At 41.2% G+C, this 27293-nt stretch overlaps 3 protein-coding genes across 3 annotated transcripts in view; 2 read left to right on the top strand and 1 right to left on the bottom strand. All coding sequences in view use genetic code 11, as the record gives it.

The window, feature by feature from the left end:
- Positions 1 to 7174, top strand: part of EGR_00020 (Glycosyltransferase-like protein LARGE2) — a gene marked incomplete at both ends in the record, with an annotated part of 10601 nt that extends 3427 nt beyond the window's left edge. The window contains 11 exons of the mRNA XM_024489269.1: positions 920 to 1064; positions 1793 to 1851; positions 1965 to 2048; positions 2290 to 2361; positions 2490 to 2621; positions 3842 to 4014; positions 4333 to 4495; positions 4574 to 4705; positions 6054 to 6254; positions 6682 to 6902; positions 7066 to 7174. Of these exons, the coding sequence (XP_024355947.1) occupies positions 920 to 1064; positions 1793 to 1851; positions 1965 to 2048; positions 2290 to 2361; positions 2490 to 2621; positions 3842 to 4014; positions 4333 to 4495; positions 4574 to 4705; positions 6054 to 6254; positions 6682 to 6902; positions 7066 to 7174 (1491 nt within the window). The remainder of the gene's footprint in view (positions 1 to 919; positions 1065 to 1792; positions 1852 to 1964; positions 2049 to 2289; positions 2362 to 2489; positions 2622 to 3841; positions 4015 to 4332; positions 4496 to 4573; positions 4706 to 6053; positions 6255 to 6681; positions 6903 to 7065) is intronic.
- Positions 7175 to 9843: 2669 nt separating this feature from the next.
- EGR_00019 (Low-density lipoprotein receptor-related protein) lies at positions 9844 to 23479 on the bottom strand (the record flags this gene model as incomplete). The annotated part of the gene is made up of 26 exons (XM_024489268.1): positions 9844 to 9945; positions 9983 to 10038; positions 10458 to 10904; positions 10986 to 11199; positions 11371 to 12155; positions 12232 to 12641; positions 12946 to 13424; positions 13829 to 14833; positions 14909 to 15132; positions 15407 to 15955; positions 16722 to 16929; positions 17021 to 17332; positions 17655 to 17878; positions 18331 to 18461; positions 18562 to 19115; positions 19263 to 19461; positions 19723 to 20044; positions 20567 to 20716; positions 20781 to 20965; positions 21421 to 21772; positions 21847 to 22260; positions 22461 to 22643; positions 22678 to 22895; positions 22926 to 23158; positions 23192 to 23376; positions 23416 to 23479. The coding sequence occupies 26 exons, from the start codon at positions 23477 to 23479 to the stop codon at positions 9844 to 9846; spliced, it is 8205 nt and encodes a 2734-aa protein (XP_024355946.1).
- Positions 23480 to 25432: 1953 nt separating this feature from the next.
- EGR_00018 (ribonuclease p-related protein) lies at positions 25433 to 26485 on the top strand (the record flags this gene model as incomplete). Its single annotated transcript, XM_024489267.1, has 1 exon — positions 25433 to 26485. The coding sequence occupies one exon, from the start codon at positions 25433 to 25435 to the stop codon at positions 26483 to 26485; it is 1053 nt and encodes a 350-aa protein (XP_024355945.1).
- Between the last annotated feature and the right edge of the window lie 808 nt (positions 26486 to 27293).

The following is a 27293-nucleotide window of genomic DNA, read 5'->3' as shown; positions in this document are numbered from 1 at the left end:
GACGTCTGATCCGATTGCCAGCCATTACATTCGTAACGGCTGTCTGTCTCCTCCTGAGTATCACTTCAGTTGCCATCTGGATACATACCACTTCCTTTGCAACCCAGTGTGCTATGGATCATCCTTTTAAAAACAAAAATCTGGTTAGTTTCAGGTTTGTTTGAATACCACATGAATTCAAAGTCTAGATAACAGCTGTTGGCGCTGATCTACTAGCCAACGTTAATTCATGCAATCGCCTGAGAGTTATTGGCTGAAATTTAAAAAATGCGTCTTTTCTAGTTATCCTATCGTGTATAATTACCTTAATATTAGATCTACAATTACTTGTTTTAATGAAATTTGCTGCTTTATTCTTTATTGTTTTCTCCATTATTTGAGACATAAAAAGCTATGTAGAATAAATTTTTGGTGAGTTGTGCATGTGATTACTTCTGCAGTAAATTACAAATATTGTTAAAGCACACAAGAATTTGTATAAATGTGCAGCACGAAATCGAGGAGAATTCTTTGAACATCTTGTGAACGCAACCTTAAATCTAAGGTGTAAAGTTGTTTACTTTCATCAAATCATTATGGCATCTCAAATGTCATTGAAAATTGATCTTTTTTAATTTTGGTTTTGGGGAAGACTCTGTTTTATGTACACTATATATTTACGTTGACCTCGCACATTTCCTGTGGTTGATTAAGAGTTAGATACCACTTTCCCCAGTATAAATGTATGCATAGGAGTTACGAGATAGCTTTACTAAATAACTTCACAAAATAGCACACCAAATAGTTTTGCAAATTCTTTTTTTGATTAGAGGATTAGACAACTGCAGCTACATTACGAAATTTCGCCAATAAGCAAGTCGCTATTTCCTGGCACATGCAGGACGTTTGGATGGCTGACTGACTTTTTTCATTCATACAGGATGAAAAGTACGGCAGTGGCAAAGAAAATGCCTCTGTGACAGTAATTGACGTCGCCTTAGTTGTAGGCGGAGGGAGTGCATCACGAAAAGTGCCAGTGCTTGTAAAAAGCATACTTTATCATCGTCTTTTCAAGCGGCACTGCAGTGAGCTTCTGCCGAAATTTCGCTTCCATATTATATGCAGTGCAAATGCTTGCAAGAGTCTTTCTGTTCTCTTCGAAACCTGGAGGATTTCGGCGTTAGTAAAAGTACACTTTTACAGCGCCGCAAATTTCTTGGTAGCGTTTTTGATTACCTAGTTTATTTCCACTTTAATAGGTTTTTAAGGCAATTAAATTTGTATTTACGCATTATTCATATTCGATTTCGCATTCATTTGTTGTGCATTTCTTACCACAAGAAAGTTATATTTGGTGAATTTGTTAGGTGTATTAGATTTATTTGCAAATCTGCAATACATTTGCTGATTTGCTGAATCAAATCAGGCTTTTTTACTTAATCCTCACTGCAACTTTATAGGTGATGAACCCACAATGCTATTTAACACTTCGCTTTTAAATTAATTATTAGGCTCCTAAATTTACACCTTTGCACTTTGAAAAATGCATCACATTAGTTGATGTCCCATTCTGATCAAATACACAGAGAACAAAAGCAAGTATTTTTTGTATACATAGGTGTTTTCTGGAGAAAACTTGTTCCACGAGGTCAGGACTCGTAGAGAGGTAGCTTAGAGTGATTCAGATGAAATAGAGGAAAGATGTCCATTTCTATTTCATTATTCCTTTATTCCCAATTGTCTTGCCCAAACTGAATAGTAGTATTTTACCTTTAGAGCCTCGTAAATTGGATTCCGAATGCACATTATTCAGGTGATTATGGACTTGTGAAGCTTGTTATATCGGATATACTACCCTGCGAGATTAAAAGAGTGAGTTTTTTGGGTGAAAGCACTATGTTATGCCATTGAACTTAGAAGGTGTATATTAGGGTATGCGTAGCACTTTTATGTTCATCACATTAGGTTTTATTTTTCAATTCGAGGTTATTTTATTGGACCTGGATACATTAGTAGAAGGCAATCTTATCAGCCTCTGGAAATCGGCCAGAACATTCGAAAAGGAAGAGGTACATCCTCAAATATTGTGATAAAATTAATTATTACTCGAAAAGTGGGACTTTATAGAGGTGATTAAATAAACCAAGTTATACTTGGGTTCTTTTTATTTGTATTAAGCCTATGGGTTCTCTACAGAAATTTCACTCATTGAGGAATTATAGCTGATAAAGCGATATTATTTTGTTAAGAGTGAGCTACTTATTTGCGGCCATCAAACATTCTAACCATCTCAATAACTCATATCTAAAGATAATTGGTCTCATTGAGAACCAAAGTGACTGGTACCTTAAGGGGCATGGTACTACTTCCTGGCCGGCCTTGGTAAGTTCTATATTTGACATCCGTAGTAATTTGTAAATGATTTAAAATAATGAAATTTTATGAATAATGAAGTCAACGCACGTGTATTTACAATAAGTTTCGGGATAAATTAATCGAGTTTCATCTAGGGTCGAGGATATAATACAGGAGTAGTGCTAATGGATTTGCAAAAGATGCGAGGAGTCGGTTGGAATTGGCATTGGAAAAGTGTGGCGCAAAAATTGCTGAAAAATATGTCTTACACATCCTTGGCTGACCAGGTTTGTCTTCATATCACTTTTGCTAAATAAAATAGTTTATTATTTCTCTTAATAACTTTAAATACGTCACAATCACTAATAATATCCTTTCACATTAATATATGTTACTAAAATAAAGCCATTTTTAATGAAAGCAAATCGAAATCCAGCCTTTGGGGTAAAACTCAAGCATTCATTTAAAGTACATTATTGTCTCGAACCTTAAAATTAACATAATTATTTGTATATTCACCAGTAATCTCCAAATAAGATCGCATGCTTTAGCAAACTTTAGTGACACCAGCATACTCTAAAAAATGGAACAAATAAGAGGGCGAAAGCATCAGGGTAACGTTTTTGGAACGAATTTTACACTGAGTGAAGTATGTTGCACTGTTATGAAGATTTCATTGTTCCTTTCTTTGCCTTTAGGATGTTGTTAACGCAGCCCTCTACTTCAATAGTACTCGAGTTCATCGACTCCCCTGTGCTTGGAATTTGCAGCTCGGGGACAACGCTAATTATTCACATTGCCTATTTACTGGCAGGGCAGGAGGATTCCGGCAAGCACTCATGTTTCAATAAATTGCTTTAATAGATTAGAGTGGGATGGACTGCGGATTTTGCATTGGAACAGTCCATCGAAAATGTCATCAAAAACAAATTTTGGAACCAGTGGATCCTATCCATTCAGCGTAGACTCACGTAGGCATTTACACGAATGTCACGACTTCTTTAAATCGACTATGGTTAAATTGAACTGGTAGAAATAGTAGAGTAATCATAGTATTTCAAAAAAATTTAGTCGATGTCAGCTGGTATTATTCTGCTCTTTTCCGAAGATGGAGCTTCCATATGAACTTGGTTCAATAATTTAGCTACATATTTTCGGCTACAATTCGCGTTGACATTGGACCGCCTATCTAATTTGGATGGAAACTTATTTAGAGAAGCCGGAGGCTTGCATGTAAGTATGTTATTCAAATTTTCAAAGATACAATGGGGGCTGGAGGCGGATGGTTAAGTTTTAAATTATTTAATGTACTTTAAAGAGATGTTTTGATTTAATGTTTGAAATATGTAATGCCGCAGGGCATCTTTCTACCACAACAAAAAGAATCGAGCAAAGGGCAAGAAAAACTGGTAGAAATGGCAACTAAATACCCATTTTAAAGTAGTATTACTAGCTTTACCAGTTTTCAAAGCACAATTTACTATCTCATGATTACATTGCATTAAAGTCACCTACAAAGACCAAAGAGGATAAGCAGAATCGTCAACGAGGCACAGTGAAAGCGTGTTCACTTCTCCATATGGAAATGCAACTCCAAAGACGTGTGTTTCCCTACTTTTACGGGCTTAGTTCAAACACCACTGCAAATGTGACACTAGTGAGCCAGTTCACAATGGATAGGTAGTTATGCTTCATTTCTTCACACTTTCATGAAAAATTCGAAGCTTTCTTCTTTTCAGTCACCGATTAATTATCTCATTTGCATATTATATCGTCATAGCTGGTGTTCATCTAGATATTACCGTTACATTTGATAACTTTATAATGTGGATCATAACTAGTAGGGTAGAGTCAATATTTGGCCTAAACTCGAGCCTCACTTTTTGAACCTGTGGGCTTGACGCTTATTGGCATCATTTATTTGGACTTCAAACTTAATGTCATTATAGTGATTCTATAACTTTGTGAAGATTATAGCACCTTTTGTGTGTTTTATAGACTTCATCGCCTCGAAGAAATTGCGGCTAATTGGGACGGTCCAATGAGTCTGGCTGTTTACATCACCGATAGAGAAGTAGAAATAATAAGGGAGTACCTTGATTCTTCGGTGTTTTTTACTTCACGAGAAAATATTGACATACACTTGGTATTTCAGGAGGGCGTAAGTGCCACTTTCTTTCCGTCTGTCAACAGCTACCTGCTTCCCATTTTATACAGAACCTTTTATTGCATTTTATAGAGCTATTATCCAATAAATGCGCTTCGAAATACGGCCATAAAATACGCTAACACAGCGTATATTTTCATTGTTGACTTTGACTTCGTTCCGAAACCTCATCTCCGCACCTACTTCCAACGCACACTAGCATCTGTATGTTTTCGCTTGTTTGAAAATTCATAGCTTAAAGGCACCTGGGTTTAAGTGACATTTTCTGGATATACTTTAAGAATGCTGATTTGATTCACATTTAATACGTAAATTCTAACCTTTAAAGCAGTGAGATGATGCTACCCATTTAAAGCGATGGTAGTGGAACAGAGCCCATTTTTATCTTTGTGTATCGCCTGATGCATTCTTGGAAAACTAATGTGCTTTAAGCACAACTTTCCAAAATTCCATACAATAGATGGTAGATCTTGCCTAAATACGTGAGACCTTATCTTTTCTTAGCCGGCTTTTCCAATACGCTTAATCAGTTTTTACAACAGGCAAAACTCGGTTCGCTAGTAATATTTCTTTATGCATGCAACTGTAATTAGGTGATTTCATGAGCTTTTTGTGATGTTCGCTTATGACCCACAAATAACCCAGTTCTGAACTTCTTTCTTATCGGTTCGGCTTGAAGGACTTGCGAGCCTCAAATCGCATAAAGGCACTGATTGACTTCAATTGCATTGTGTTTTGTTTTTCCATATATGCGTTCATAATAAAAAGTGAATCGATACGCTAATTTTGCCTGAACCATATGCTATTTTGGTAATTATTTGCGTCATTTGTCTAAGTTTAGCAAAGGCCGTGCTATACTGACAATCCCATACATTTGCTTGATTGACTTTTTTGGACTTTTTTGTAAAAATGTGTGAAATGCTTAAAAGGGCAAGCAGCATAGACCTTAACCAGTATGCGGTTAAATCAGCAAACTGCTCAATTTTCGTATTCCTTGCACAGCGTAAAGAGCATTGGGCACTTAAAAAATTGTTTGACCAGGAGTGAATTTTGCCAGTTTTTCTATAGCTTCAGACACAAATGAAAGACTTCTTCAAGTACTGGTTTCCTTTTAAATGCATTATGATTGATAATCTTGCGTTTGGTATTCGAGCCCATTGAGGCTTATTAAATTAATGTTTAAAAAAATATGCGATTCAAATGTAGTAAATTCGAAAAAATCGCTCCGTTTGGTGTGCAAGAAACTGTTGTTGCATTTGGAACAGCCTTCATACAACCCAATTTCGGTTATTTCCGGTAAGGCAAATTGTATGACAACAGCGTAGCTTTCAGTTTTCCGGAAGACAGGAGCACACATTTCAGCTTGCTATTGTATCGCTCCTAAGTAAAAACAACTCCTTCATTTATATTCTCTCCTAGCGTGAAAAGGGCGTGAATAAACCTCCGGATTTATAAGCCAAAATATATACACTCATTTGCAATACAAAAAATTCCTTTCCTTTGCTGTTAAAAGTAGAACATTTTAATGGAAATGGCTTTGTTTTATCTTCAGGCGAACAAAATAGAGAGAGTGGCCTACATCGTCCCCGCGTTTGAAACCTTCTACACGCAGCTTGCATTTCCCACCACGAAGTGGCGCTTACTCCAGACCGTCGCATCCGGGGTGGTAAAGCCCTTTCGAATCGATGTCTGGCAAGCTGGACACCTTGCCACGAATTATTCCCACTGGTACAAAACAGAAATGCCCTATGAGGTAATTTCCTCATTTTTGCACACACCACAATTGGAAATTGACCTGCTCAAGAGTACTAAGCCATTTTATGTCCGCAATATGCCTTTTGGTATAGCTTATGTGCTGGGACCAAGGAAGTTAATGCAGAAATGACCAACTTTCCCGGAACATGTATTTTTTTAAAACTAATTCTAATGTTTCCTAAGTTGCACTTAAGTAGCTGCCAATCATGAGCAGAAATTAGATAAAATGTTGTAATTGTAATGGAGGCACCTCATCAAGTAACACATGTATTTCAAAATCTTGAGTAATAAGCCCATGCCATGCTACACTAGTATCCAAAAAACACGTTCTTTTTAAGAATATTGGCATTTTACATGGGGGTTATTTTAAATGTTCTTCAATTAATGCGGTTTTTAGACTGTCTTTTTAACTTATTATCAAACAGGTTAAGTGGGACGCCGACTTTGAACCATACGTACTAATTAGGCGCGGACATGGACAGTTTGATGAGCACTTCGTTGGCTTCGGCTGGAACAAAGTGTCCTTCTTCATGCTTTTGGATGCCCTTGATTTCAAGTTTGTGGTTCTTCCAAATGCCTTCATAATACACTTCCCTCACGCACCGAGTGTAGAATCAAATCGGTTTCGTCATTCACTTATTCTTCGGTTAGTTGGAAACTGTTTAACGATATTTTAATGCCAATCACACTTACTCATATTTTGTGATAAATGAAACCAGACGAATCAATGCAACGTCTTAAACAAATAGCACTTTCGTGATGATTTAGCTTTCGAATCCATAATTAATGATATCCCATTTTCATTGCAGACAGTGTTTGGAGGAGTTTAAAGTCAATTACGTAAAGGATCTTGCCGTGCGTTTTGGAGTAAAATCACTAAAATATCTTCGATTTCGTCACAGGACAATCGGAATATAGTATTTTGTGAAGTCTCATTTTATAAACTGTTTATTGTCTGCATTTGTATGCCTATAACAAAGTCTGCTTATTTTTGACAGCAATGGTATTTACTTGTTAGCTGCATCAATATTAAGTTGAGTTAATGCTATTTTTTGTCTGCAGACGATCTTGGGTGCTGAACGACCGAAAAACATTTATACATACTAGGGAATTCAGTGCGTAGGGTAGAGCATATCCTTACGTCAAGGTAAAATTGATAGTCGTTTAGTTTTGCTGGTATTGTGGTTGGTCTTTGTCATTTGAGAATATAATAAAGCAATACCTTAAGTATAAAGAGTCAGGGACCCAAATTTTGCTTAAGTGAACAACTTTTGATCGCACAAATGAATACTATTGCGCAAACTAGGAGAAGGCAGACGTACTCCAAAGGCGTAAATCCCCACCTCCACTAAATTTGACAAATTTACGGATTTGTTGACTCCAAAATATACAATGGTATGAACAGAAGTGTACAGAAAGTTTCTTAATTTACATTCATTGATGCTTGTCTCCAAGGTTATGCTTTAAGAGATCGAAAATATATTGTAATGGATGAATTGCTGATTGATCAGATAACTATTCATACAAAGTAACAACTAAGTCTGAGGGTTGCGAGTTAAATGGAAGTCGGCTATCACTCAAACGGATACGATGACAAAAGGCTATTCTACGTATGACTACTAGGTCCCCATGCGTACTACTTTGGAGTAGCGGTTAGCAAGGCTCAGATGTCATTGAAAGTATTTTGAAGCAGGGTATTTGCCTAAATCAAAACTTCTGAATACTTCTTCAAAACAGAAAAGCAGTCTAAACTCCGAGACCACCCTATGCGTGAAACATTTCTTTTCGAGACCTTTATTTTACTGACTAGCAGTAGGATTTGTAAAATGAGATAGTAGTATCAATTTGACTAACTGATTCGTACTTTAAAACACTTACAGAGCCTGCATGCCTGAGAGGGAAGTAACCTCAAACCTATGCTGCAGTTGCTAGCACTGTTACATATCCTCTAAAGCATTTTGGCGCTATCCATGTAAATCATTTTAAACCAAAATATAGGCTGGTGTCTCCCGTACATTGTACTGGACTATTTTTCTTGAAAAAAGTGGACTGGTGTCGTCGTTTGCGTTTCCGTCGTTTTGGCGCCTGTGCTTGCGTGCAGAGGTTTTGAATAAACTATAAAGTTACTCAGCGCCAAAGAATATTCACCACCTCTATTCGTCGATGCATTGACAGTCTGAAAAGTTACAGGAACGGTACGCATAAAACTGGTTAAAAAGAGATTCACGAAGCCATACCTTGAGCAGATTCTTGTATTATTTCTGCTTTGGTAATAATCCACATTAGTGAATGCTAAAATACATTTGAAGGCCAAATTAAAACGATGACATGAATAATCAACGGAGAAGTATTATGTTGTTAAAGTTACCCACCAAATGGACTCGAGGAATCTTTCTATTACTGGGCGATTATAGTTAATACTTTGCCAAATTAACAATCGAAATTATCAATCGACTACCTACTTGTTACCTGAAATCACTTAGACGGATGTATAACTACGCTATCTCTCTGCTTGTTCGACTGAATTTTACACCGGTACACCAAATATGTTGTGGGCTTCCGACTTTTTGATGCAGCAGTGTTATTGAGGTGTAATCCTACAGACGCAATATTTGCCCTGAAAGGATGTTTTTGACTAGGCCAAGGTGAGGGCATTTCAAACACAGGGCATGGCATGTGCGCTTATCAGAACTCGCTCATGAATCAATGGAAGGGTTTATTTTGATAAATGTGCATTGAATGTGTACATGGCTTTCTTTTGTATTTAGTATCGATGATTGATACGTACAAAAAATAATAAGACAACTTAAATCACATATCCATTATACATTTTAACGCAACTGATAGGTCAATTGCTCATTAAACACTTGCTCTACCTTAGCGCTGTGTCCATAATAAGAGTCAAAACAGTGGTAAGATAAAATAAAGTACTTTTTACCCAAACAGATTTTAAAGCACGTGAAAATTTTTGAATAAATTTCATATGCGTGCAAGAAAGGTAATGCATGAGAGGAGCATATTAATGCACGCAAGACCCCAAGCTTATCTACCATTCCCAAGTTTTTAACTATTTTCCGTTTTGGTTTAAGTTAATATGACTTGTACATCCGCTGACCCGTAGAATCCTCCAATATTGGTTTTGGAGCCAGAACTGGGACCGAAAGAACTTAGACAATCAAAGGGGTAAAATGGGAATGTAAAACAGGGAAATTGCTTTAATTTGACTTTTTTCGTGGAAACAGGTGAGACTTGTAAGCTAGTGAGCACTTACACTGGTTAAAAAGCTTGCAAACATCCCAAAATAAATCGCAAAATTAAATCCGGTGTGTCTTCAAAAGTATAAATCTCACATTGTTTTCAACAGTATAGACGAAATATGATTATTATGACACCGCAGTGTTGAATTGTTTTGCTCAACCACCAAGTAAAAGTGAATTAGTTACCAGGACTTTCGCATGCTTAAATCACTGGTCGAAAAGTCTGGTAGATGTGTAGTAGGTTGTGGTGTAAGAATTTTCCCACCTCAAATACTAATTAAATACACAGAAGGCGAAAAAATGAAGCTACACAGAATCAGTATAAGACACTCAAATGACAGCCAACACTTGATTTCCTATATCGACAAACTCTATAGCTCCCAACAACATGGCGCGTTGCTTGGCTCGATTCCCAAGGCCCAAGTAATGCGCCTAATCTACATTTTACGTGACCTTGAGAATGGAGTACCTCTTGACCAGTCACTGAGGCGAAACGAGGTGGAGAGGGTATCCCCAACTGAAGACCTGAATAAAGAGACTGATGAGGTTGTTGAGCGGCAAGTCTCCCTACGCATAATTTCAAAGCGTTACCCTTACTAAATACCATTTCTTTACTTAGAAAAAAGACTGTGATGAACGAGCAATATGAAAATAACTTGGTCCGTCCTGGTGACTCAAATTTTGAATACGACCTGCCAGTAGACTTCCCCGAGCAAAGGGAGACAAGTGGATGGGACTCAGACATAAGCGACTTTTGAAAAAAAATATGCTGCAAATAATAATATTAAAGATTAGTTTAAATTACATAGGAGTGATTGATTAAAATGAACGTGTTTTTAAGTTGCACGCGCTGAAATGCTTGGTGCTGAAAAGTTAAGACACCATTTATCCGTTCCTTGAAGGAGAAAATTGAGCGAAAGGGGCTCTGGCAGGAGGATTCATACCCTCAGCTTCGGCTCCTTCGGCTTGTTCTCTTGGCTCATCCGGTATCACTACGCAACCGGAAGTGGGGTTACCATTGTTCTGATGAGGCGCTACGATAGCGGATGTTTCTCGTTCGCATTCACTATCGGAGGAGAGTGAATAATCTGAGCAACAATTACAGCACTGGTGCAGCTGTTCCCTTTTAGATGTAAATATCACCACGTGCACATTTTGGATGGTTGTAGTTGTTTTGGCCGCGGCAGAGGCAGCTGCCATAGCTGTATTCAATTCACCAGCATGGTGGCGGTGGTGGCAATGGGAATAAAAGTTAGATGTTGATGATGTTATACATCTAGAGGCTGATGACGAAATCTGGATCTGTTTGGGATGATTGAGCGCATTATCACCGGACGGACAACAGAAGGGAGGTGCCGAGGAGCGAACGCTGGACCTCCCCAAGTTTCCAACTAAAGTATTGAGTGATAATAGTCGTATTAGCACTACAAAGATAATCGAATAATGACATATTATTTCCAATGTTAAGATACCTGTCGCAATAATTCGCTTGTCCAATTCCTTATCGTTTCCCAAAGCTTCAAATGAGAAAGAATTCACGCCCACATTGCAAACGACTCCATTGGAATTAGAAGAATTAGAGAGACTAGCGTCTCGAGATGTTGGTCCGGGATGTTTTAAAACGGCAAGTGGAAGGGAGGCATAAATGGATTCAGTTATTGGACTAGGAGGTGGATTTACTGTCTCCTGCATTCAAAAATATGAAACAGCGCACTATTTCGTTAGAAAATAAAATTGTGTGCCAAATTTGATAAAACAAAAAATATGCTAGTGAATTAAGGGTTACTAGAAATCATATAACTACCCATACATAATAAACATCACATAGTGAGTACTTCCAGTAAGGAAAAGACTAACACGAGGATAGAATTCGGATGAACGGTTTGAAGTTGTTTTAGGACCTCCTGATGATGAACTGCTACCTTCAACGGTGTTGGCTGCAACCGAAGACGATTCAACCTGACTGTAGGTGGCGGCCAAGGTGTTTTGTTGGAGAGCAGTAGCTGCAGTGGCAATGGCATTCCGTCGTGTTGCATGTTGGTGGGAACTCTGTTGCTGTTGTTGCCTCAATCCACACTGCGGACAATGCATACACGCAAGGTCCATTGCATCATCCAGATCTGAGCGAAAGCTCACCTTCTTACTACCCTGCTTTCTACTGCTGCCACGGCGTCTTCGACTAGCGTGCTGGTAATGATGGTGGCTGTGCTCCGTAGAGGCTGTCGAGGAGACAGAGGCCTCGTGACGCCGTGGCCGACGGTGTCGACGTAGATGACGTCCACGTTGCTGCCGACGATGATAGTGGTGACAGCGCAGAGGCGAAGTAGTTAGACTAGAAGACTCGCTAAATTCCGATGATGAGCTTCCTCCGCCTAATTCCTCCTCTTCCTCCTCGCCCTCGTCTTCGTCGTCAGCATGCAATTTGGACGGTGGGGGAGCTGGGGGTGGACAGGTAGAAGGAACCTCAAAAAGACAGCTGGTGGTAGGTGAGGGGGGAGGGGACGGCAAAGAGGAGGGTGGCGGAGCTGGCGGACACTTGGAAGTCGCACGCGTCCAATACACGGTGGAGGAACTGTTGTCTGGCGTCTCTGCATTACTTACTCTTGCTGCACAGTGGCATGGTGAATGTGTACGAGATGGCTCTGAGATGAAAAAATAATCTGACCCTAATGACGAATCTACTTACATACAACTAAAAAACTGCTAACTACAGCTCACTCAGATTCCTGGAATAATGACGACTGCGTTTGTGGCAACGATTGCAAAAATTCCTGTAAACGTTCGCTGATGGCGACTGACCATCCTGGGAGGAACAGGAAGGGCAATACCAGCTAGAAGAACCACTGTTTGGAGGTGGAGGCAGGACGGTGACTTTTGAAGTGATTTTTCGGCTGCCTGCAACACTTCTTCGATGGTGCGAAATGGATGCAGGAACATGTTCAGTCACAGTTGCAGAGGATTTGATTGTTGCCTTACTCGCAACCAGAGGCTCTTGATATTCACTACGATTGTTCATCTGACCATCCACACAATTGAACCCCTCCCCTCCACTGCCCTTTGACCTGTCCCCTTTCCTGGAAGGAATCAGAAGAACATCCGTACGCACCGTGTACGAAGATTTGGACCACCTGTTAAGGGTCACGGAATTATCGTCACTCAATGCCAATCGAATGTCTGAAAAAAAAACATTACTAGACTATTACATAAAAGACTCCGAGGAAAAGTTGGACCAAATTAGCTAAAAATAGCCTGGACTAAATACAATCAAGGTAAAGAATTGAACAAATGCCCTAAAATATGTGGGGAACTACTGAAGTGATGCTTAAAGCTGGCCTTCATATGATTCGATTTAGCAGTGATGCGACCTATCCAATCGAAAAAGCTGTAGACTTCAAATCGCGAGCAAGTTTAGTAAGCAGAAAAGAAACGCACTTTTTTGAGCACAGATAGGCAACGAGACTGAAGACGACAAGGGCAACAATGATTGCCGAGACGATGAACACCGTGTATACATATGGAAATTCACCGGCTCTCTTGTTTGAGCCATCTGCAAAGGCCAATTCGACCGCGACTGTGCTCCCATTAGCTAATTCAGAATTTTTGGCATTATTATTAGCCCCTGACTCCTGATCCTCACATGAAGCCTCGTCCCAGCCATCGGGGCAGTCGGGTCGACCGTTACAGACCATGACGGAAGGGAGACATCGACTCGATGGGCCACCGAGTTGTAGATGATAGATGAGCAGCGAGTGACGCGGACGGCGACATTCAAACTGATCCTTGCCACAGCAGGACTCGTCCGAGTCGCATTCAATCACGCCGTTACAACGCGATGAAAAGGGCAAGCAAAGACCATTGTCGCACTCGTATTCAGGGCATATCTGTGGACAATCCACTTCATCGCTTCCGTCCTACAAAAAAGTCACGGCATTAGATACCTACTTCGAATGCATCGACCAAAAGTTTGAGCATTTTTAAGTGCTTTTCTACTTTCGACATTAGACTTCGAGATTTAACACCAATACTGACGCTCATCCTTCAAAATATCTTAACGACATGGTCTCTGATACACTATTAGCCTCCAAATTGCGATTTACTGTGGGAGAAATCTCAATGTCTTAATAAATAGCGTATTTGGTCAAGTTGAAAGAATCTATTTCGACAATTGTTGATATATCAACTATCTAAGACACTACTGTGTAAGTGGTCTTACAAAAAACGGCAAATTCAAGGGCTCGTTGCCACATATAAGCCTACTAAGAGTGCTCAAATGGAAAATAACTGCGAGAAACGGGTAGGGTTAAAAGAATCCCACCCGACAGTCGATGACTCCGTCGCAGGCTTTGTGAGCTGGAATGCAAGCCCCACGTTGGGGGAAAGGTTCCCCAACGAGAAAGTAGTTTTCACGGAGTGTTTTGTTGTCCCTGATTGTAATACCAGCACGACATAACATATTCGGTGGTAGGCAGTAGGGAATGCGACTACACATATTTCCCTCATCAGCCTGGGACACTGTGTTTAGAAGTTGTGACCCGAGGGCACAGGCACACCGGCGAACGGTGCGCCAGAGTGACCGTGGCTGAGGTGATGACAGTGGTGGGTGGGGAGCGAGTGGACCCGGATATAGTGGTAGACTCGGCGACGACGCAGTGGCCTTTGGTAGGCAGAACTGTGAGCATTCTCCATGAGAGGGACCAGCACATGGATGCCATGAAAGATCGCCTAGACCACCGCCACGCACAGGAATCAAGAAGAGTTGATCACCGCTATTCCATACATATGAGTTGAGCCCTGGCGGCGGAGTAAGAGGTTTTTGTGAGACAACCGATGCACCATTCGTGTACGATGCATCAAGGGGTACATAAAGAAGGTTTATGGGATGGTTTTGATTGCCGGAGGCAACACTGTGATGGATTGGCTCCAGCCACGTCAACCATAGAGAGTTTCCTGAAGACGGCGATCCAAGAGTGTTTTCGGGTAAAATTACGAGGGATTTCGGGATGGGTAAAGTATCAACAACTACTATTTCAGGTTTCACTATTCCACTTCCGACACCAGTGGCAACATTTAAGGCGAAAATGCGTCGTTTCCCAGGATCAACCCAAAAGAGTTGGGCTAACTTGGCGGAGTATGTGAGAGAATGTGGGCAGATAGAGTACTTCGTGGTATCGTACAATAGTCGTCGATCGCTCCCGTCCAGGTACGTCACTTCGATGCGACAGTCAGTGGGTTGGCTGTCAGCCTCCAACCGTTTGGACGTCAGCTGAAAAAGTTGACCAGATCGTGGCTCAACAACGATTTCGAGGATGGTGCGCGAGTTCTGTAATCGGGAAAGAAGCAGCGTTAGGAAAATATAGTTCCTTCACGAACATCAATTCGGTGTTCCGTACCATACCTCAGTGAGATTCGCAACTAAACCAATGGTGCGTCCTGACCTGCTGTCCTCCGCTCCTATGAGACCTGTGAGGAAATCACTCCAGAAAACAATTTGATTAACTGGATCAAACGCGAGGCTCCAACGCGGTCGATTAAACAACGCCAGGTGAGACTGTTGAGTGTTTAAGTTGTGGTCCTCGCTTCCAATGTAAGAATGCCATGCTTTGTCGGTCATTGGGACCACTAATGGGGAAAATTAAAAAATGACTTTCTAGTTAGAGACGAATGTGCACTCAATTCTGAAAGACTATGTGTGCTAGTGGCGCATACCAACAAGGTTAAATCAAAATTATATGTAATTTGAGGCAAAATGGAGTAAAAATGAGTATTTAGCTAAAATGCTAAGACCTATATATAATACATATCGTCTTGGATGAACGCTGTTTAAATACATGTATTTTTTTCGCTAAAATGAGTTGTTGAAGGAGTACAACACTATTTTAATCAATTAACTTACAAGGGCCACCTTCCCAAAGAGTAACTTCGCCTGTCGAGAATTCAAGAAATCCAAGACGCATGAAAGCAGTTCCCGAGCGGGTACTGCCAGTAAAGAAATCGTAGTGCTGATCTCTGCTACTATCGCTGTTTCTGCTATTGCTGCCAGACTCAAAGCCCTGACGAAAGGCCCTGCCGCGGAAGAAAGAGGCAGGTGAAGAAATGTGATCACGCTTCCCGATGGGTTGCAAAAGGAAGAAGAGACCCGCATTGGTCAGCTCCTCAAGTGCAGCAGCAGCGACTCGTTGGCGGTTCGACCAACGTCCCGCAAAAACCAGAGGGTCGGATAGAGCATCCGGATCACCCTCGTTGAAGGTCGACTCCGCGTACGGAGGTACTGGATCAACGGCATGCCAGGTGGGTGGTGGGTTAAAGCCATCAGCAGAGAGATGGTCATGCGTGGGAAGGGTGAGTGGTGACAGGGAAAGAAGGTTCGTTGCCGGCTGGTCATCGGGTGTGTAACGCATGATTGATCCATCAATTGTAATCATCAAAAGACTCCGATAGGGTTCTAAAAATGAAAGTAAATGGAGAGCTTTACATGTTGGTGATCGAGCATTGTAGCTCTGGAAGAAACGGAAGTCTGGCCATTATAACAAATAAAGTCGTTTTCAATTTAAGCCTATACAAATGGAAAGCATTACAAAATAAGGTGTATGGTAGAGTAGTCTAAACGCTGCAATTACATAGTTCACATGTAGTTCTACTGGTTAAAACCTCTCTCATTTAGGCACTCAAATGTAAAATAATAATGAAAACGACCTAAACTTCATTGCATTTTGTGCATGGATCCATCCATGGTTGATTTCTTAGGTGTGCAACAAAATGAACACAGCACACCAGGGAAGTAGACTAAGGCGCATCTTATGCCAACAACAATCCGGTGTTATCAACAGGGGCGAAAACGCACAGACATGTGCAAGCCAATAAATGTCAGTAAGAATTTATCACATGCTGTTAGAATTAAGATAATTTTGCAGATGTAGCATGGGAAGATCCCTGACATCAATGGCTTCCAAAGCACACACGAAAAAGTTCATTTGTAAATTCTGATCTTCAACCAATATTCCTTATTCATAAATTCCGATAAATGGCTTCGGCTTAAATAAATGAGGAATTCTCTAAGCAAAATTTTGAGCATTGCTATAAACAGTGTACATCAGCAAAGCTTTCATCCGAAAATGGCATCACCTTTCTAACGTGAATACGATGTACACACTTGACAAAGCAAAAGATGTCACGAGGTGTATTTTTTTCACTGAAATAAACAAGTCTACCAAGGCAGCTGTAGCCATCGGAAGCCAGAGTGAATTGCGTGGGACAAGCACAAGTGAATCGGGGCGACCGGTCATCGAGAATAGAGGATGGATAGCCACCGACGACACCACGACCTCTGAATACAGAAGGCTGCGCACTAGCACTGCTGCTGCTGCCACCACGGCTTCCGGGCACAGAATGCGGCGGAAGAGCTCCCAAACACAGAGCCTGCAAGAGCAAAAGTAGCATTCACAAGATAAATGACAACTGCCTCAGTTATTTAGCTATTTTAATGACCCGAACAGGCACACGTGTGTACTTGGCATATGGGTCCAGTCTGCTGGTGATGGGGTTGATTAGAAAGACTTTGTAGACTGTAAGAATAGCTCCAGGCCAGCGCCTGTGGATGGAATGCCGCCGTGGAGGAGGGTGAGGCACATCGATGGCCCGGCTCTGCAGCCTGTCGATCGAAACCCGCTACAAACAAACCCAAAACAAGAAAATTTTGTCTGCCTGATGGCGACGAGGGACCACGAAGCAGAAGATCGGCGGGTAAATTCAGCTGGCTCCCAGTTGAGAACCCGGATCGCGAATTCGGGAGTTGAACTCGATAAACGCTTTGTGTAGTCAGCTAAAGATAAAAAACACCCTCAACATGAAATGTTCGTCTTTTTCCTAAACCATAATGCCAACCATTAGGACAATTCCTATCAATGCTTTCTACCATTAGCTAATTTATGATGGAAATGCACAATTTTAATTACATTAAAATAATGCCTTACTGTTCCGGACCATATGAATACCGTACAAAGGTATTAAAAAGTTTTAAACCTAAAAAGACGAATTTCTTTAATTTACGAAATCAAAGTCATTTTCTTGATTTGGTGCAGCTTTGCCAGTGAAAGATCTTGTCAACGCATATTATTTCTTCACATAAACGTGCCAGAAATAACCTCAGAAAAGAGAACCGCTCCCTGGAAAACGTCAATAGCGTAGGGATGAAAATCAGTAGATGTGGTGGAAGGAGGCGGCACGCTGTCGGCGTAAATATCATCTGAGCTCGGCCACGACCCATGGTATGATGGAAGAATTGGGTTAACAGAAAACCAGTCTTCCCCATTAAGCGATATGGACTCGATGCATTTGGTCACCCAATTCATCCAGTACAGTCGATCGGCTAAATTAGCAAGATTAGTTGTCATGAAGACTTCAAAAACTCATAATATTAAAAATATGAAACATAACACGTCAAAATGTACTGTAACAATGATGAGATTTCCCAATCCCTAAAATATCATATTGACGCCTGAAAGACGTGAAGTGCAATACACGTCATCAATAAATCATAATATGGTTGTCAAATGACCTTAATGCTCCAGCCATTTGCAGCCAAGTTTCGGTACAGGCGTATCCACCACTACGGTATTCCTTTGCGGTGAACTAGAACATTCTAACCATCAAATTGGACCGAACAATCCATTTATTGTATCGTTATACAAAAAGCGTTTGGCGACAGTGTCTTTCAGTTTGCCAGTCATGCCAATTAGGAAAGAGCATAAGTCAGCGAGTGCATTTAAAATTTAGTCAGACATCAACCTAAAAATTTTGCATTTATACAGGTCAACATACTGGTATAATCGATTGCCAGGCTCATTACCATTCCAACCCCATTCCAAATTACACGATGATTTCGGCCGTCAAGTCCAGCGGAAAATATACTGAATCGAGCATTGTGCGTTCCGTCTAACCAGAATAAATACCTAAGTAGGAACAGATCATTAATTTTGTTGCCGAATTCTTAAGCGTTTACTCATTAGAAACAGTTTAAACTGTGTTTGAGTTACGCATATACTAAATTACCGTTTTTTTGGATGCACCACAATATCTCGTGGAGACGACAGGTTATGCAGAAGTACAAGACGGTAGTTGTCGACATTATTTGCCAGATGATCTGTAAGCGGATTGAAATCATATGAATATAGATCGTAGTCATCTGAAGATGGGTCCGCACCTTTTGGTGGATGGAGGAACCATGGAGGAACAACATTGCGCCGAATCCGTTTGGAATGCCAATTTTCCCTACGTGCAGCTTTGCGAGGACGTGAGCGAGGCGGTGATGATGAATAGAAGGGCAGTGAAGAAGGTTGTATGTAGCTGCGATACTTGAGGTCAATAACCTCCAGCCTAGGACGTTCGCCATCAACGCAAAAGTATAGTGCATTGGTGAGCCAGTCCAGAGCCAAACCAACGATGGAATCGCGAGCTTGATGCTGACTCCCAGATGGCGGCACTGAAGAACCAGGGTCTCTGTCACCACTTCCACCAGCTTGGTTGGTGTCTTCGAGTCTAATGTCATGAAAGAGACAGAGTAGGGTCTCCTTGCCAGTCCCATTCAGAAAAGCCACCGATATACACTAAAACATGAAAAATAAATTGAAGCACTGATTAACTTGTTTGCAGATTATTTTGTACTTATCAACGGAAAGCCATACTACGACTATAAATGTTCAATAGGTGGATAAGGGTAAGGCAATTCAATAAGTGTATCTTATGTGGTTAACCTGAGGAGCGGAGTCTTCTACCCAGTAGATACGCTCTTCAGAGATGTGCACATCGAAGCGAATGACGCGATGCAAGAAGGGTAAAGGAACCTGGTTGAAGATCTGATTGGACGCCATCGCAGCCGCCTCTGCAGCGGCTAATTCAACATCGTGGTAGATCAGACTGGTGCCTCTTGAAGCTGTCGCAGCAGATAGATGGCTAAAGCATAAATTAACCAAACTCACTTCAGATTCGTGAGCAAGTTGAAGATAATAATAGCTCTTTTACTACCAGTAGAATCAAAGTAATTTGAATCCAGATGTCGATATTCGGATCCATGTGCCCCTTCCGATTTACTAGTAGCTACATCACCCAAACACGAAAGGAAACTCAAAGAGATGGTGTAAATTAATGAATCGGTGCAAATACTCAGTAACTTGAGCAGAGAAGAGGAATAATAAAATAACTTCGGAGACTGACCGGTCACCTGGAGGCTGATGCTTGAGTGGAGTGCGAGAGTGAGCCTGGCGCGATCGAAGACGGGACTTGGGCAGACTCATGCGTCGAATGCCAGTTCCGTCAAGGGAGTAGAGCAACATAGAATCGGGCACAATGCACGTCTTTCCATCGGAATCGAGGGCGTATTCGGGTGGGCATGCGCAGTAGTAGAGGTCCTCCACCTCCTTACCTCTATTGGAACGACCGCCACCTTCGTTATCCCTGCCGCTAGGTTGTGCGGGGAGCACCAAGCAGAGGTGCGTGCAACCGCTCTTTGATACGTCATCGCAAACATTCCCTTTGTCTGCACGCACACAAACACTCAAATTCCACAGAGAGTGAAAAGGAAGAACGTGTATTATGAGTGTCTGGATATGTCCTATGGTAATATCTTGTGGCATGCAAAAGACCGGGAAACCCCAGAATAATGCTCAAGAACATTAAAACACGGTCATACGGGTTCACCTATCTTGTATATTTTGCACAAAACATTTTCTACTAATAGAAATCGAGAAGAAATAATTCAAGATTCGCACAGCCTTCCATAAAAGAGGAGGTTATTTAGACCAATCATGTAATGAAAATAGTTATTTTACAAAAAGGCTCATAGGGCATCAATCGATTCTTTAGTCAGAAGTACGTTTTAAAATAAAAAGCTACTTTAACTGTACCAATCTTTGGAATACAAACCACTTATTTCCGTTTTAAGTAAGCGTAAATCAGCGTGATCCAGTCAATCTGAGGAAAGAAACTTATAAAAGATTGATTTAATTTGGTAAATTGAGCTAACAAGGGGTTCCAAGGTTTAGCATAAGACTAAACTTACGCGTGCTTTTGGCTGTTAGATCAACAGCTCGAATACCCATAAGTGCTTCATCGACACCGATCGTTTTGAGAACACGCAAATCCTCTCCAGTGTGTTTGTTTATTTGAGAAATTGACAGCGTTTGCCAGTCACTCCAGTAAAGATTTTCATCTATGGCAAGATACTGCATTTAACAAAAGCCTTTACGAGACAACACTGCCAAAAGCAGGATTACCCAAGAGGTCAAACCCAAAGGGATGCTGCAGATGACCAGAAACTATTTGCTTGGGATTATCCCCGCTGTAATCCACCCGGCTTATAATGCCCAAATAGGCATCCACATAGTAGAGATGACGGGCCTCAAGATCTAATGCAATCCCGTTAGGCCAAACCGTGTGATTGTGGTCAACAATAACTTCCCTGTAATACAAAACAAAAACGAACTCGGATTCACTACAGAGTAAAGCTGGTTCACTACTTGAAACAAACAATCCAGAAACATGAGAATTCAATCACCCTGCATTCGGAGAGGTCGACTTTAGGGTTAGATCGATATTATGCAGACCAATGAAAATAGGAAGATTAAAAACAAAAACGAAGATCATATTTCAAAATAGTTGGTACATTAAAATACCACAATTGTGCATAAAGTATTATTTTAGACTAATCAGTTAAGCGGTTTTGAATAACATCACTGGTTTGAATTAATCAGTGATAACACAATAAGGAAGCGAAAGACTGATACTGAGTAAGGGGTGTTAGCATCACGGATTTAATGCATTCAGAAGAATATATTCGAAATCTGCCAACTGTAAACTTATCAAACCTTAAATTTCAGAGAGCCGAAAAGGAGAAATTAAACCGATTCGGTTCACCTATGCGTGCCATCAAGCCAGGTGCGTTCAATTCTGCCTCGAGTTCCTGACCAGACATTAAAAAATAAGTATCGGTTAACTGGATCGATGACTAAGGCTGTTGGTCTTCGTTTGGCAGCCTCCTCCCCGTATGGATCAGAGAAAACGTCTGACTCGGTTGAATCACTAACACCATTGCCATCGAAATCCTCGAGGGTGAGAAGCAGCCGAGGCCAGGCTCCATCAAGACGGGAAACCCAAATTTGCTTGTTACCACCCGTGGACCAGTAGAGGTTACCTACTATCCAATCCACCGCAAGTCCATCTAGAGTTTGGAGGGCCCCATTAGTGGGCTCAATTACCGCTGTAGGATCTTAAAAAAATAAAGCAGATCGATAAGACCTGCTAAACACAACTTTTTCTTTTCGGATATTAAAATGTACTTACTTCGTTCCCCGAGTCTCAGACGGTAAATAGCGTTATCAACCCAATAAATGCACTCAGATTTGGGGTCAAAATCCACACGAACCAGAGTTCCGCGAGGATTTGGAGACACCCCTATCGGCCATAGGGGGCTGTCTGCAAGCTGACTGTCCAAGGAAAGCATAAAAATTTTTGGCGGACGAGCGACTAAGAGGAATTTTCCTGGATTCTTAGGGCAGATGTAAGAGCGAGGAAGATTGATTTGGGATTCCCCCTTGTTCAGACTCAGTGAAGTAACAACTCTGGCTGAGGATACGCCAGTTGGGCAGGCGCATGTGTAAAGATGCTTGGAAGGTGAACTTAAACACAAAAAGTTGCATCCAGTTTCGCCCATGTTAGTGAATCGCCTGAACTTTTCAGGAACACAGGTGACATTGCCTGGCAATGTTACTAAAAAGTTCAACAATATGCGCAGTTGATGATGGGTCACAAAGCAGTACCATTAGGGTTTCCTGAGAATCTGCCTTGAGCAGTGCGTGAAATGTTATAATTATTTAAAAGGCAGTTATGATCCATCACAACCATGTCTGTTAAATGTTCAAAAAAATGGCGGAAAACCAGATTGAAACAACGCTTACTATTTGTTTGTTCACTTCCACCAAAGACTTTGACAGCATAGGGCTGATAGCTAAAGGGCATGTGAACATGTGCCGTCAAGAAAATTGTATCTTTTTCAGATACACTGGTAATAGACATATCACTGAAGAAGTATATTCTTCCACCAGATGCAGCCAAGAATTTTGGTCGATCTTTACCCAGATCTGTAACAAATAAGAGTGTAAAGCATCAACACACCTGAAATGGCAACGTAATTCATGTCGCTGCCCTCGATATTGATACAAACGATTCGATTGTGAGTTTCATCGAGCCAAAGAAGTCGCTGCGTTGAGAAGTCGATTTTTAAGTCCCGTCCTTTGACTCCAGATTCTTCAAATATCATAACTCTTTGGCTGCCATCAAGACCGGCACTCTCTATCTGGGTGGACTCACCCGACTTGAGCCAGTAGATGGACCTACGACATAGTATGAGACTTGTAACAAACCTAGTGATCGGGTCCACACATATCGACCTTAAGTTGCTCAAATTCTCGGATATTAGTATCTTCTGTTTTGTGATTGACATCAACCCAAGATTGATCTCGCCGACTGCAATATATTCCTCTTTGAAATCAGCCCAGTAGACCATCATGTTGTGCCAATCTATTGCCAATGCGTTAATAGCACCATGCTCCAGTCCATAGATATTATGGATTTGGAAACTCGTTAAGTTGATCGCCTGAGCAAAATACGTTTAGGTATTATGTACTACTTTGATAACAGATATAAAATCAGTATGCTGCAAGTGATGGTCCCCGACGTAAAACACCAATTTTTCGTTAAAACTATAGTCAAATGCACCTAAGGTAGTCAAGCCGTCAGCCAATATTTGACTCTGCATGGGTGATTCCAGACTGAGCTGTCCCAGGTTGTTCGAAATGAGAAATGTAGTCGGGACTAAATAATAAATGTCAATAAATTATCACTTTAATTTACCATGGCTGCCTGCTAATAATTTAAACAGCAACGATGTAAAACAGATAAAATTAATCAAATGCATTATCTAGACAGTAAAACGAATCTGCCCCATTACAACGCCCGAATAACTACCAGGTATGAACATATGGGTCAGAGAGAGGGTAGGGTGAATAGTTAACAAATCAAGTCATTAGTTGCTAATTAGCATAGTGTTTGGCAGTAGGCAAGCATCAGGAGTAATAGGTTTCGCTGCCACTGCTTTTGTGGCTTAGCGGCACTTTAAAAGATTTTGGTGGCCCTTACGGGCATCCGCCTTAAATTTTAAAAACAAATGCCCCACCTCTGCTTCCTAAATAAGTTCCCAGTAGAATCCATTCACCCCGCCTTAGTGAAGTTTTTCGCATTATTGCAATTACTTATAACAGCAAAACTGGTCTTTCGTCTTTGCTGCAGTTTGACGGATAGATGTACGAAGAAATTGAAATCCCAGCATGGCGGTCCGTACTGTAGAACAGTTTGATGTTACATTAGTACTTGTTCTCATTCGGCTATTATTTGGGTGCTCAGGTTCTTCAGTCTCTGCTGAATAAATTTTAATTGGCTCGATGTTCCTTTGTCCTGCCTCTTACTTCAGACCCTTTGATCGGGAAAATTGACAGTGGCCCAAATCTTTCCTGAAGTCATGATAGTGTGGCATAAAATGTGTCACTGATTTCCATAGGGGCTTAGAAGCTGCCAAAATGATTTGGAGGTCATGCATTTGAGGGGAAGTACTGTAGCGTCCTGAGACTTCCCTGAAGACGAAAGAAGACATATTCTCGGGCAGAATATATTCAACACAGGGAAGGTGTTTGGGCTACTGGCATGGCCCGAAGGCCAGCCCAACCAGCGAGGTACAAGAAGGCAAATTCAATGGTTTAAAAGTCGAGTCTCACCAACACCGAGGGATAAACCACCATTGATATCGATATCGTTCATTACTGGTTTGCCAAGTAAGCGTATTTGCAGGATAATTTTCTATTCCCCTATTCTCACAGGAAGGTAGCAATTCTAACCCCATTTCCACACACCCTTTCCTGAGATACTGAAGTTGGAGCTACTTATATGAAGTATTTTCACCACTTTTCTGTAATCTTTTGTTTTTATGTGCATTGGGAATTGACTATTTTAAAGCTTGTGTGTGGTAGGTTGTGCTGGGCTGGTACGATTGCATTGTGGTCATGGGTGTTTGTTATTTAAAGATGCGAAAAATTTTTAAATCTGGCTCAACTCATCTCTTTATTCTCGAGCATTTTTGCTGCTACATAGGTAAGGGCTTGAATGTCCGGGGTTCCGGAAGTTAGCCTAAAATGCGTTCGATTATTTGTTTTATTATTTTTGTCGTGCGAACTGGTTTTTTGCCATCGACCTTGGCATTAGACAAATTCTGTTGAGAAAATAAGGTACACAGTTCTGGCACTTTTTTATTTTGCAGTTTGCTTTTGTGCAAACCGGAGGAGCTTTTAGTTCGTTGCGCAGTTCTCGTACAGGAGTCCCTGTTAAAGGCGTTCGATTTTTTATAATTCCTTGTTTGAATATACCTGCGATAGATGGGGATATCTGACAAGAGACGCGCGTTTTTCTGCGCCCCATATTTAGAGTTGTTCATTATTGTTATTTTCATTTATAAAATGGGATCGGACGTTACTGAGAGCGAGTATTTCATGCAAGTTAGCACTCTTATGAATACATTGTTTTCCGTACTTTGTGTCATTTACTGCTGTAGTTTCTGCTTTTGAGGCGTTTGAAAGGCAACTTGAGCGCCGTCGATATGCTGAGTTCCAGTATATGAAGATTTATTTGGATTTTGCCTTTGTGTAATGCATACAAGATTGTTGAGCTCATGCCTTAAGACTCCCTTCATTTGATTCTGTTGTTCTTTGTCCAGATATTTTTACCTAACCTATGCTCTACCATTTGGTAAATTTGTGACCATTTGCACAGCTTGTTTATTGTGGATGTACATGCTTTTTAAATCATTTTAAGAAGTATCACAATGGACTCCAAATACTACGATCTCGACATACCTCGCAAAACTGTCTCACCTGAGCTCATCGCCCGTCTTCTTGATTGCGAATATCTCTACATATGCATCAACACCACGGTTAGCGTCGACGAATTTAATTTCAAAGACAAAAAGAAGTCTGCAAAAGAAGGTAGACAGCAGATGCGTGCCTCACTCATTGAAAAGCTGACTCCGCTTACTGTTTCGGAGCTTACAAACCTTCTCGAACAGGGTGAACAATTTCGCTCGTCTTCATCCTCTAAGCTACCTGCACTAACCCCACCACGTCTTTTTAACCGTCTTACGCTTGCCTGTGTGGACACTGATATAGCTGGTCTTTTTTTCAAAGAATTCGCTGACAGTATTCGTAAATTTGACGTTGTCGCCTTTGAACCAATGTCTTCAGCTGCTCTTACCTATGTAATTGAAACACTTGCTTCGCTCCCTATTGATTTAATTACGGTCAACCCAGTTCATTCATTCTCCAGTGATTTTCGACCCACAGGCAAGCAGTGTAACCAGTGCCTCCGACGAGGCGTTTATCTTGATCTTCCCCTTTCCCCCTCCCTTTTCCGCTCAGGTGCTTCGTCTTCCACGCGGTTAGCTCTAGCCGCATTGTTAACGCACCTGGACTCGGTATGTCGATTCCATTTCTCACGCCTCGTCGTAGTTACCAGTGGAGCGCAGACAGGGTGGGAGGTACGACGCCCCCAAGCCGTGGCCTCGGTGCTCTGTGCCATCTGTCCAACAGTTGCAAGAGGAAGCGCTTCTTTGGTCATGCAGCAAACCAACCCCTGGCAGGCACTTTCTCATGGTCTGACGCGGTGCGAATCAAAAACGTCTCATGGGGCCGCGATCCTCTTGCGTCTTCTTGCTGATCCCTCAGTCATTGAAGTGGTTCAGACTTCTGCATTAAATGAAGCCGATTTGGACAAAAAAAAGGCCCCATTACCGTGTGTGACTGCCGCACATCGATCCAGCACAACGGAGGAAACAAATATCACTTCTCCGAAAAAGAGGAAAAGGAAAATGGAATCATCATGAGTTGGTGGTGACTGTAAATCGTCAGAATCGCTACCTATCGCGTGCATCACGTATATTTGTACTTGTGAATTCCTTTTTAATTAAAACGCCAAAATCACTCCAAACTATTTTTCATCTCATCTCATCTGTTTTGCTTCCCAATCCGCTAACGTGTTATGGAACACGATATCGAGAGTTTGCGATTGTCTTTTTGATGCTGCAGTCGTCCGCTAGGGAATGAGCGAGGTGAGCGATGAGCCATTCAAAACAAGGGGATATAGCGCCTCACTGTCATTTTTCTAAGAATAGCTTAATAAAATTGCTCGGTGTACGATGAGTCGATTATTTTACCAAGGTAGTATTTTTCCATGTGTCCTAAGCTTGCTTTTAGTGATAGGAGGACTCTGCATATTAGTGTACCAGCCTATTTAAACCGTATTGAGGCATACTGGTAGAATGGTTGTTACTATAGCGCTACCTCTGCCTTCCTACGGAAAATTAGTTCTACTTGAACCAACTTTGGTGTATATGGCGATCCAAATTATGGTCATTTTTAACTACTTGGCTGTCTCACATCAGATACTGGGCTTAATGGTAATCTAACGTTTGGGGATGAGGTTTTTTTGTTTGTTGGATATACGGTGTCGTATGAGGATTGCTGTGCTTGTATTATCTTCGACATGGATTATCTGAGACACCACGATTATTGCCGCCGCAACTGTCATCACGATCCTTGGTTTTTTAACCTGTTACTCATTAATGCGCGCTTCTTTAGTGATAGCAGCAGGTGAATCACCCACCCTCAATTTTCCTAAGTTCTGTTTTCACT

The sequence above is a fragment of the Echinococcus granulosus genome (assembly GCF_000524195.1).
Source record: "Echinococcus granulosus chromosome Unknown EG_S00001, whole genome shotgun sequence".
Lineage (NCBI taxonomy): Eukaryota > Metazoa > Platyhelminthes > Cestoda > Cyclophyllidea > Taeniidae > Echinococcus > Echinococcus granulosus.
The sequence above is the reverse complement of the archived record's forward strand: the minus strand, read 5'-3'. Positions and strand labels throughout refer to the sequence as shown.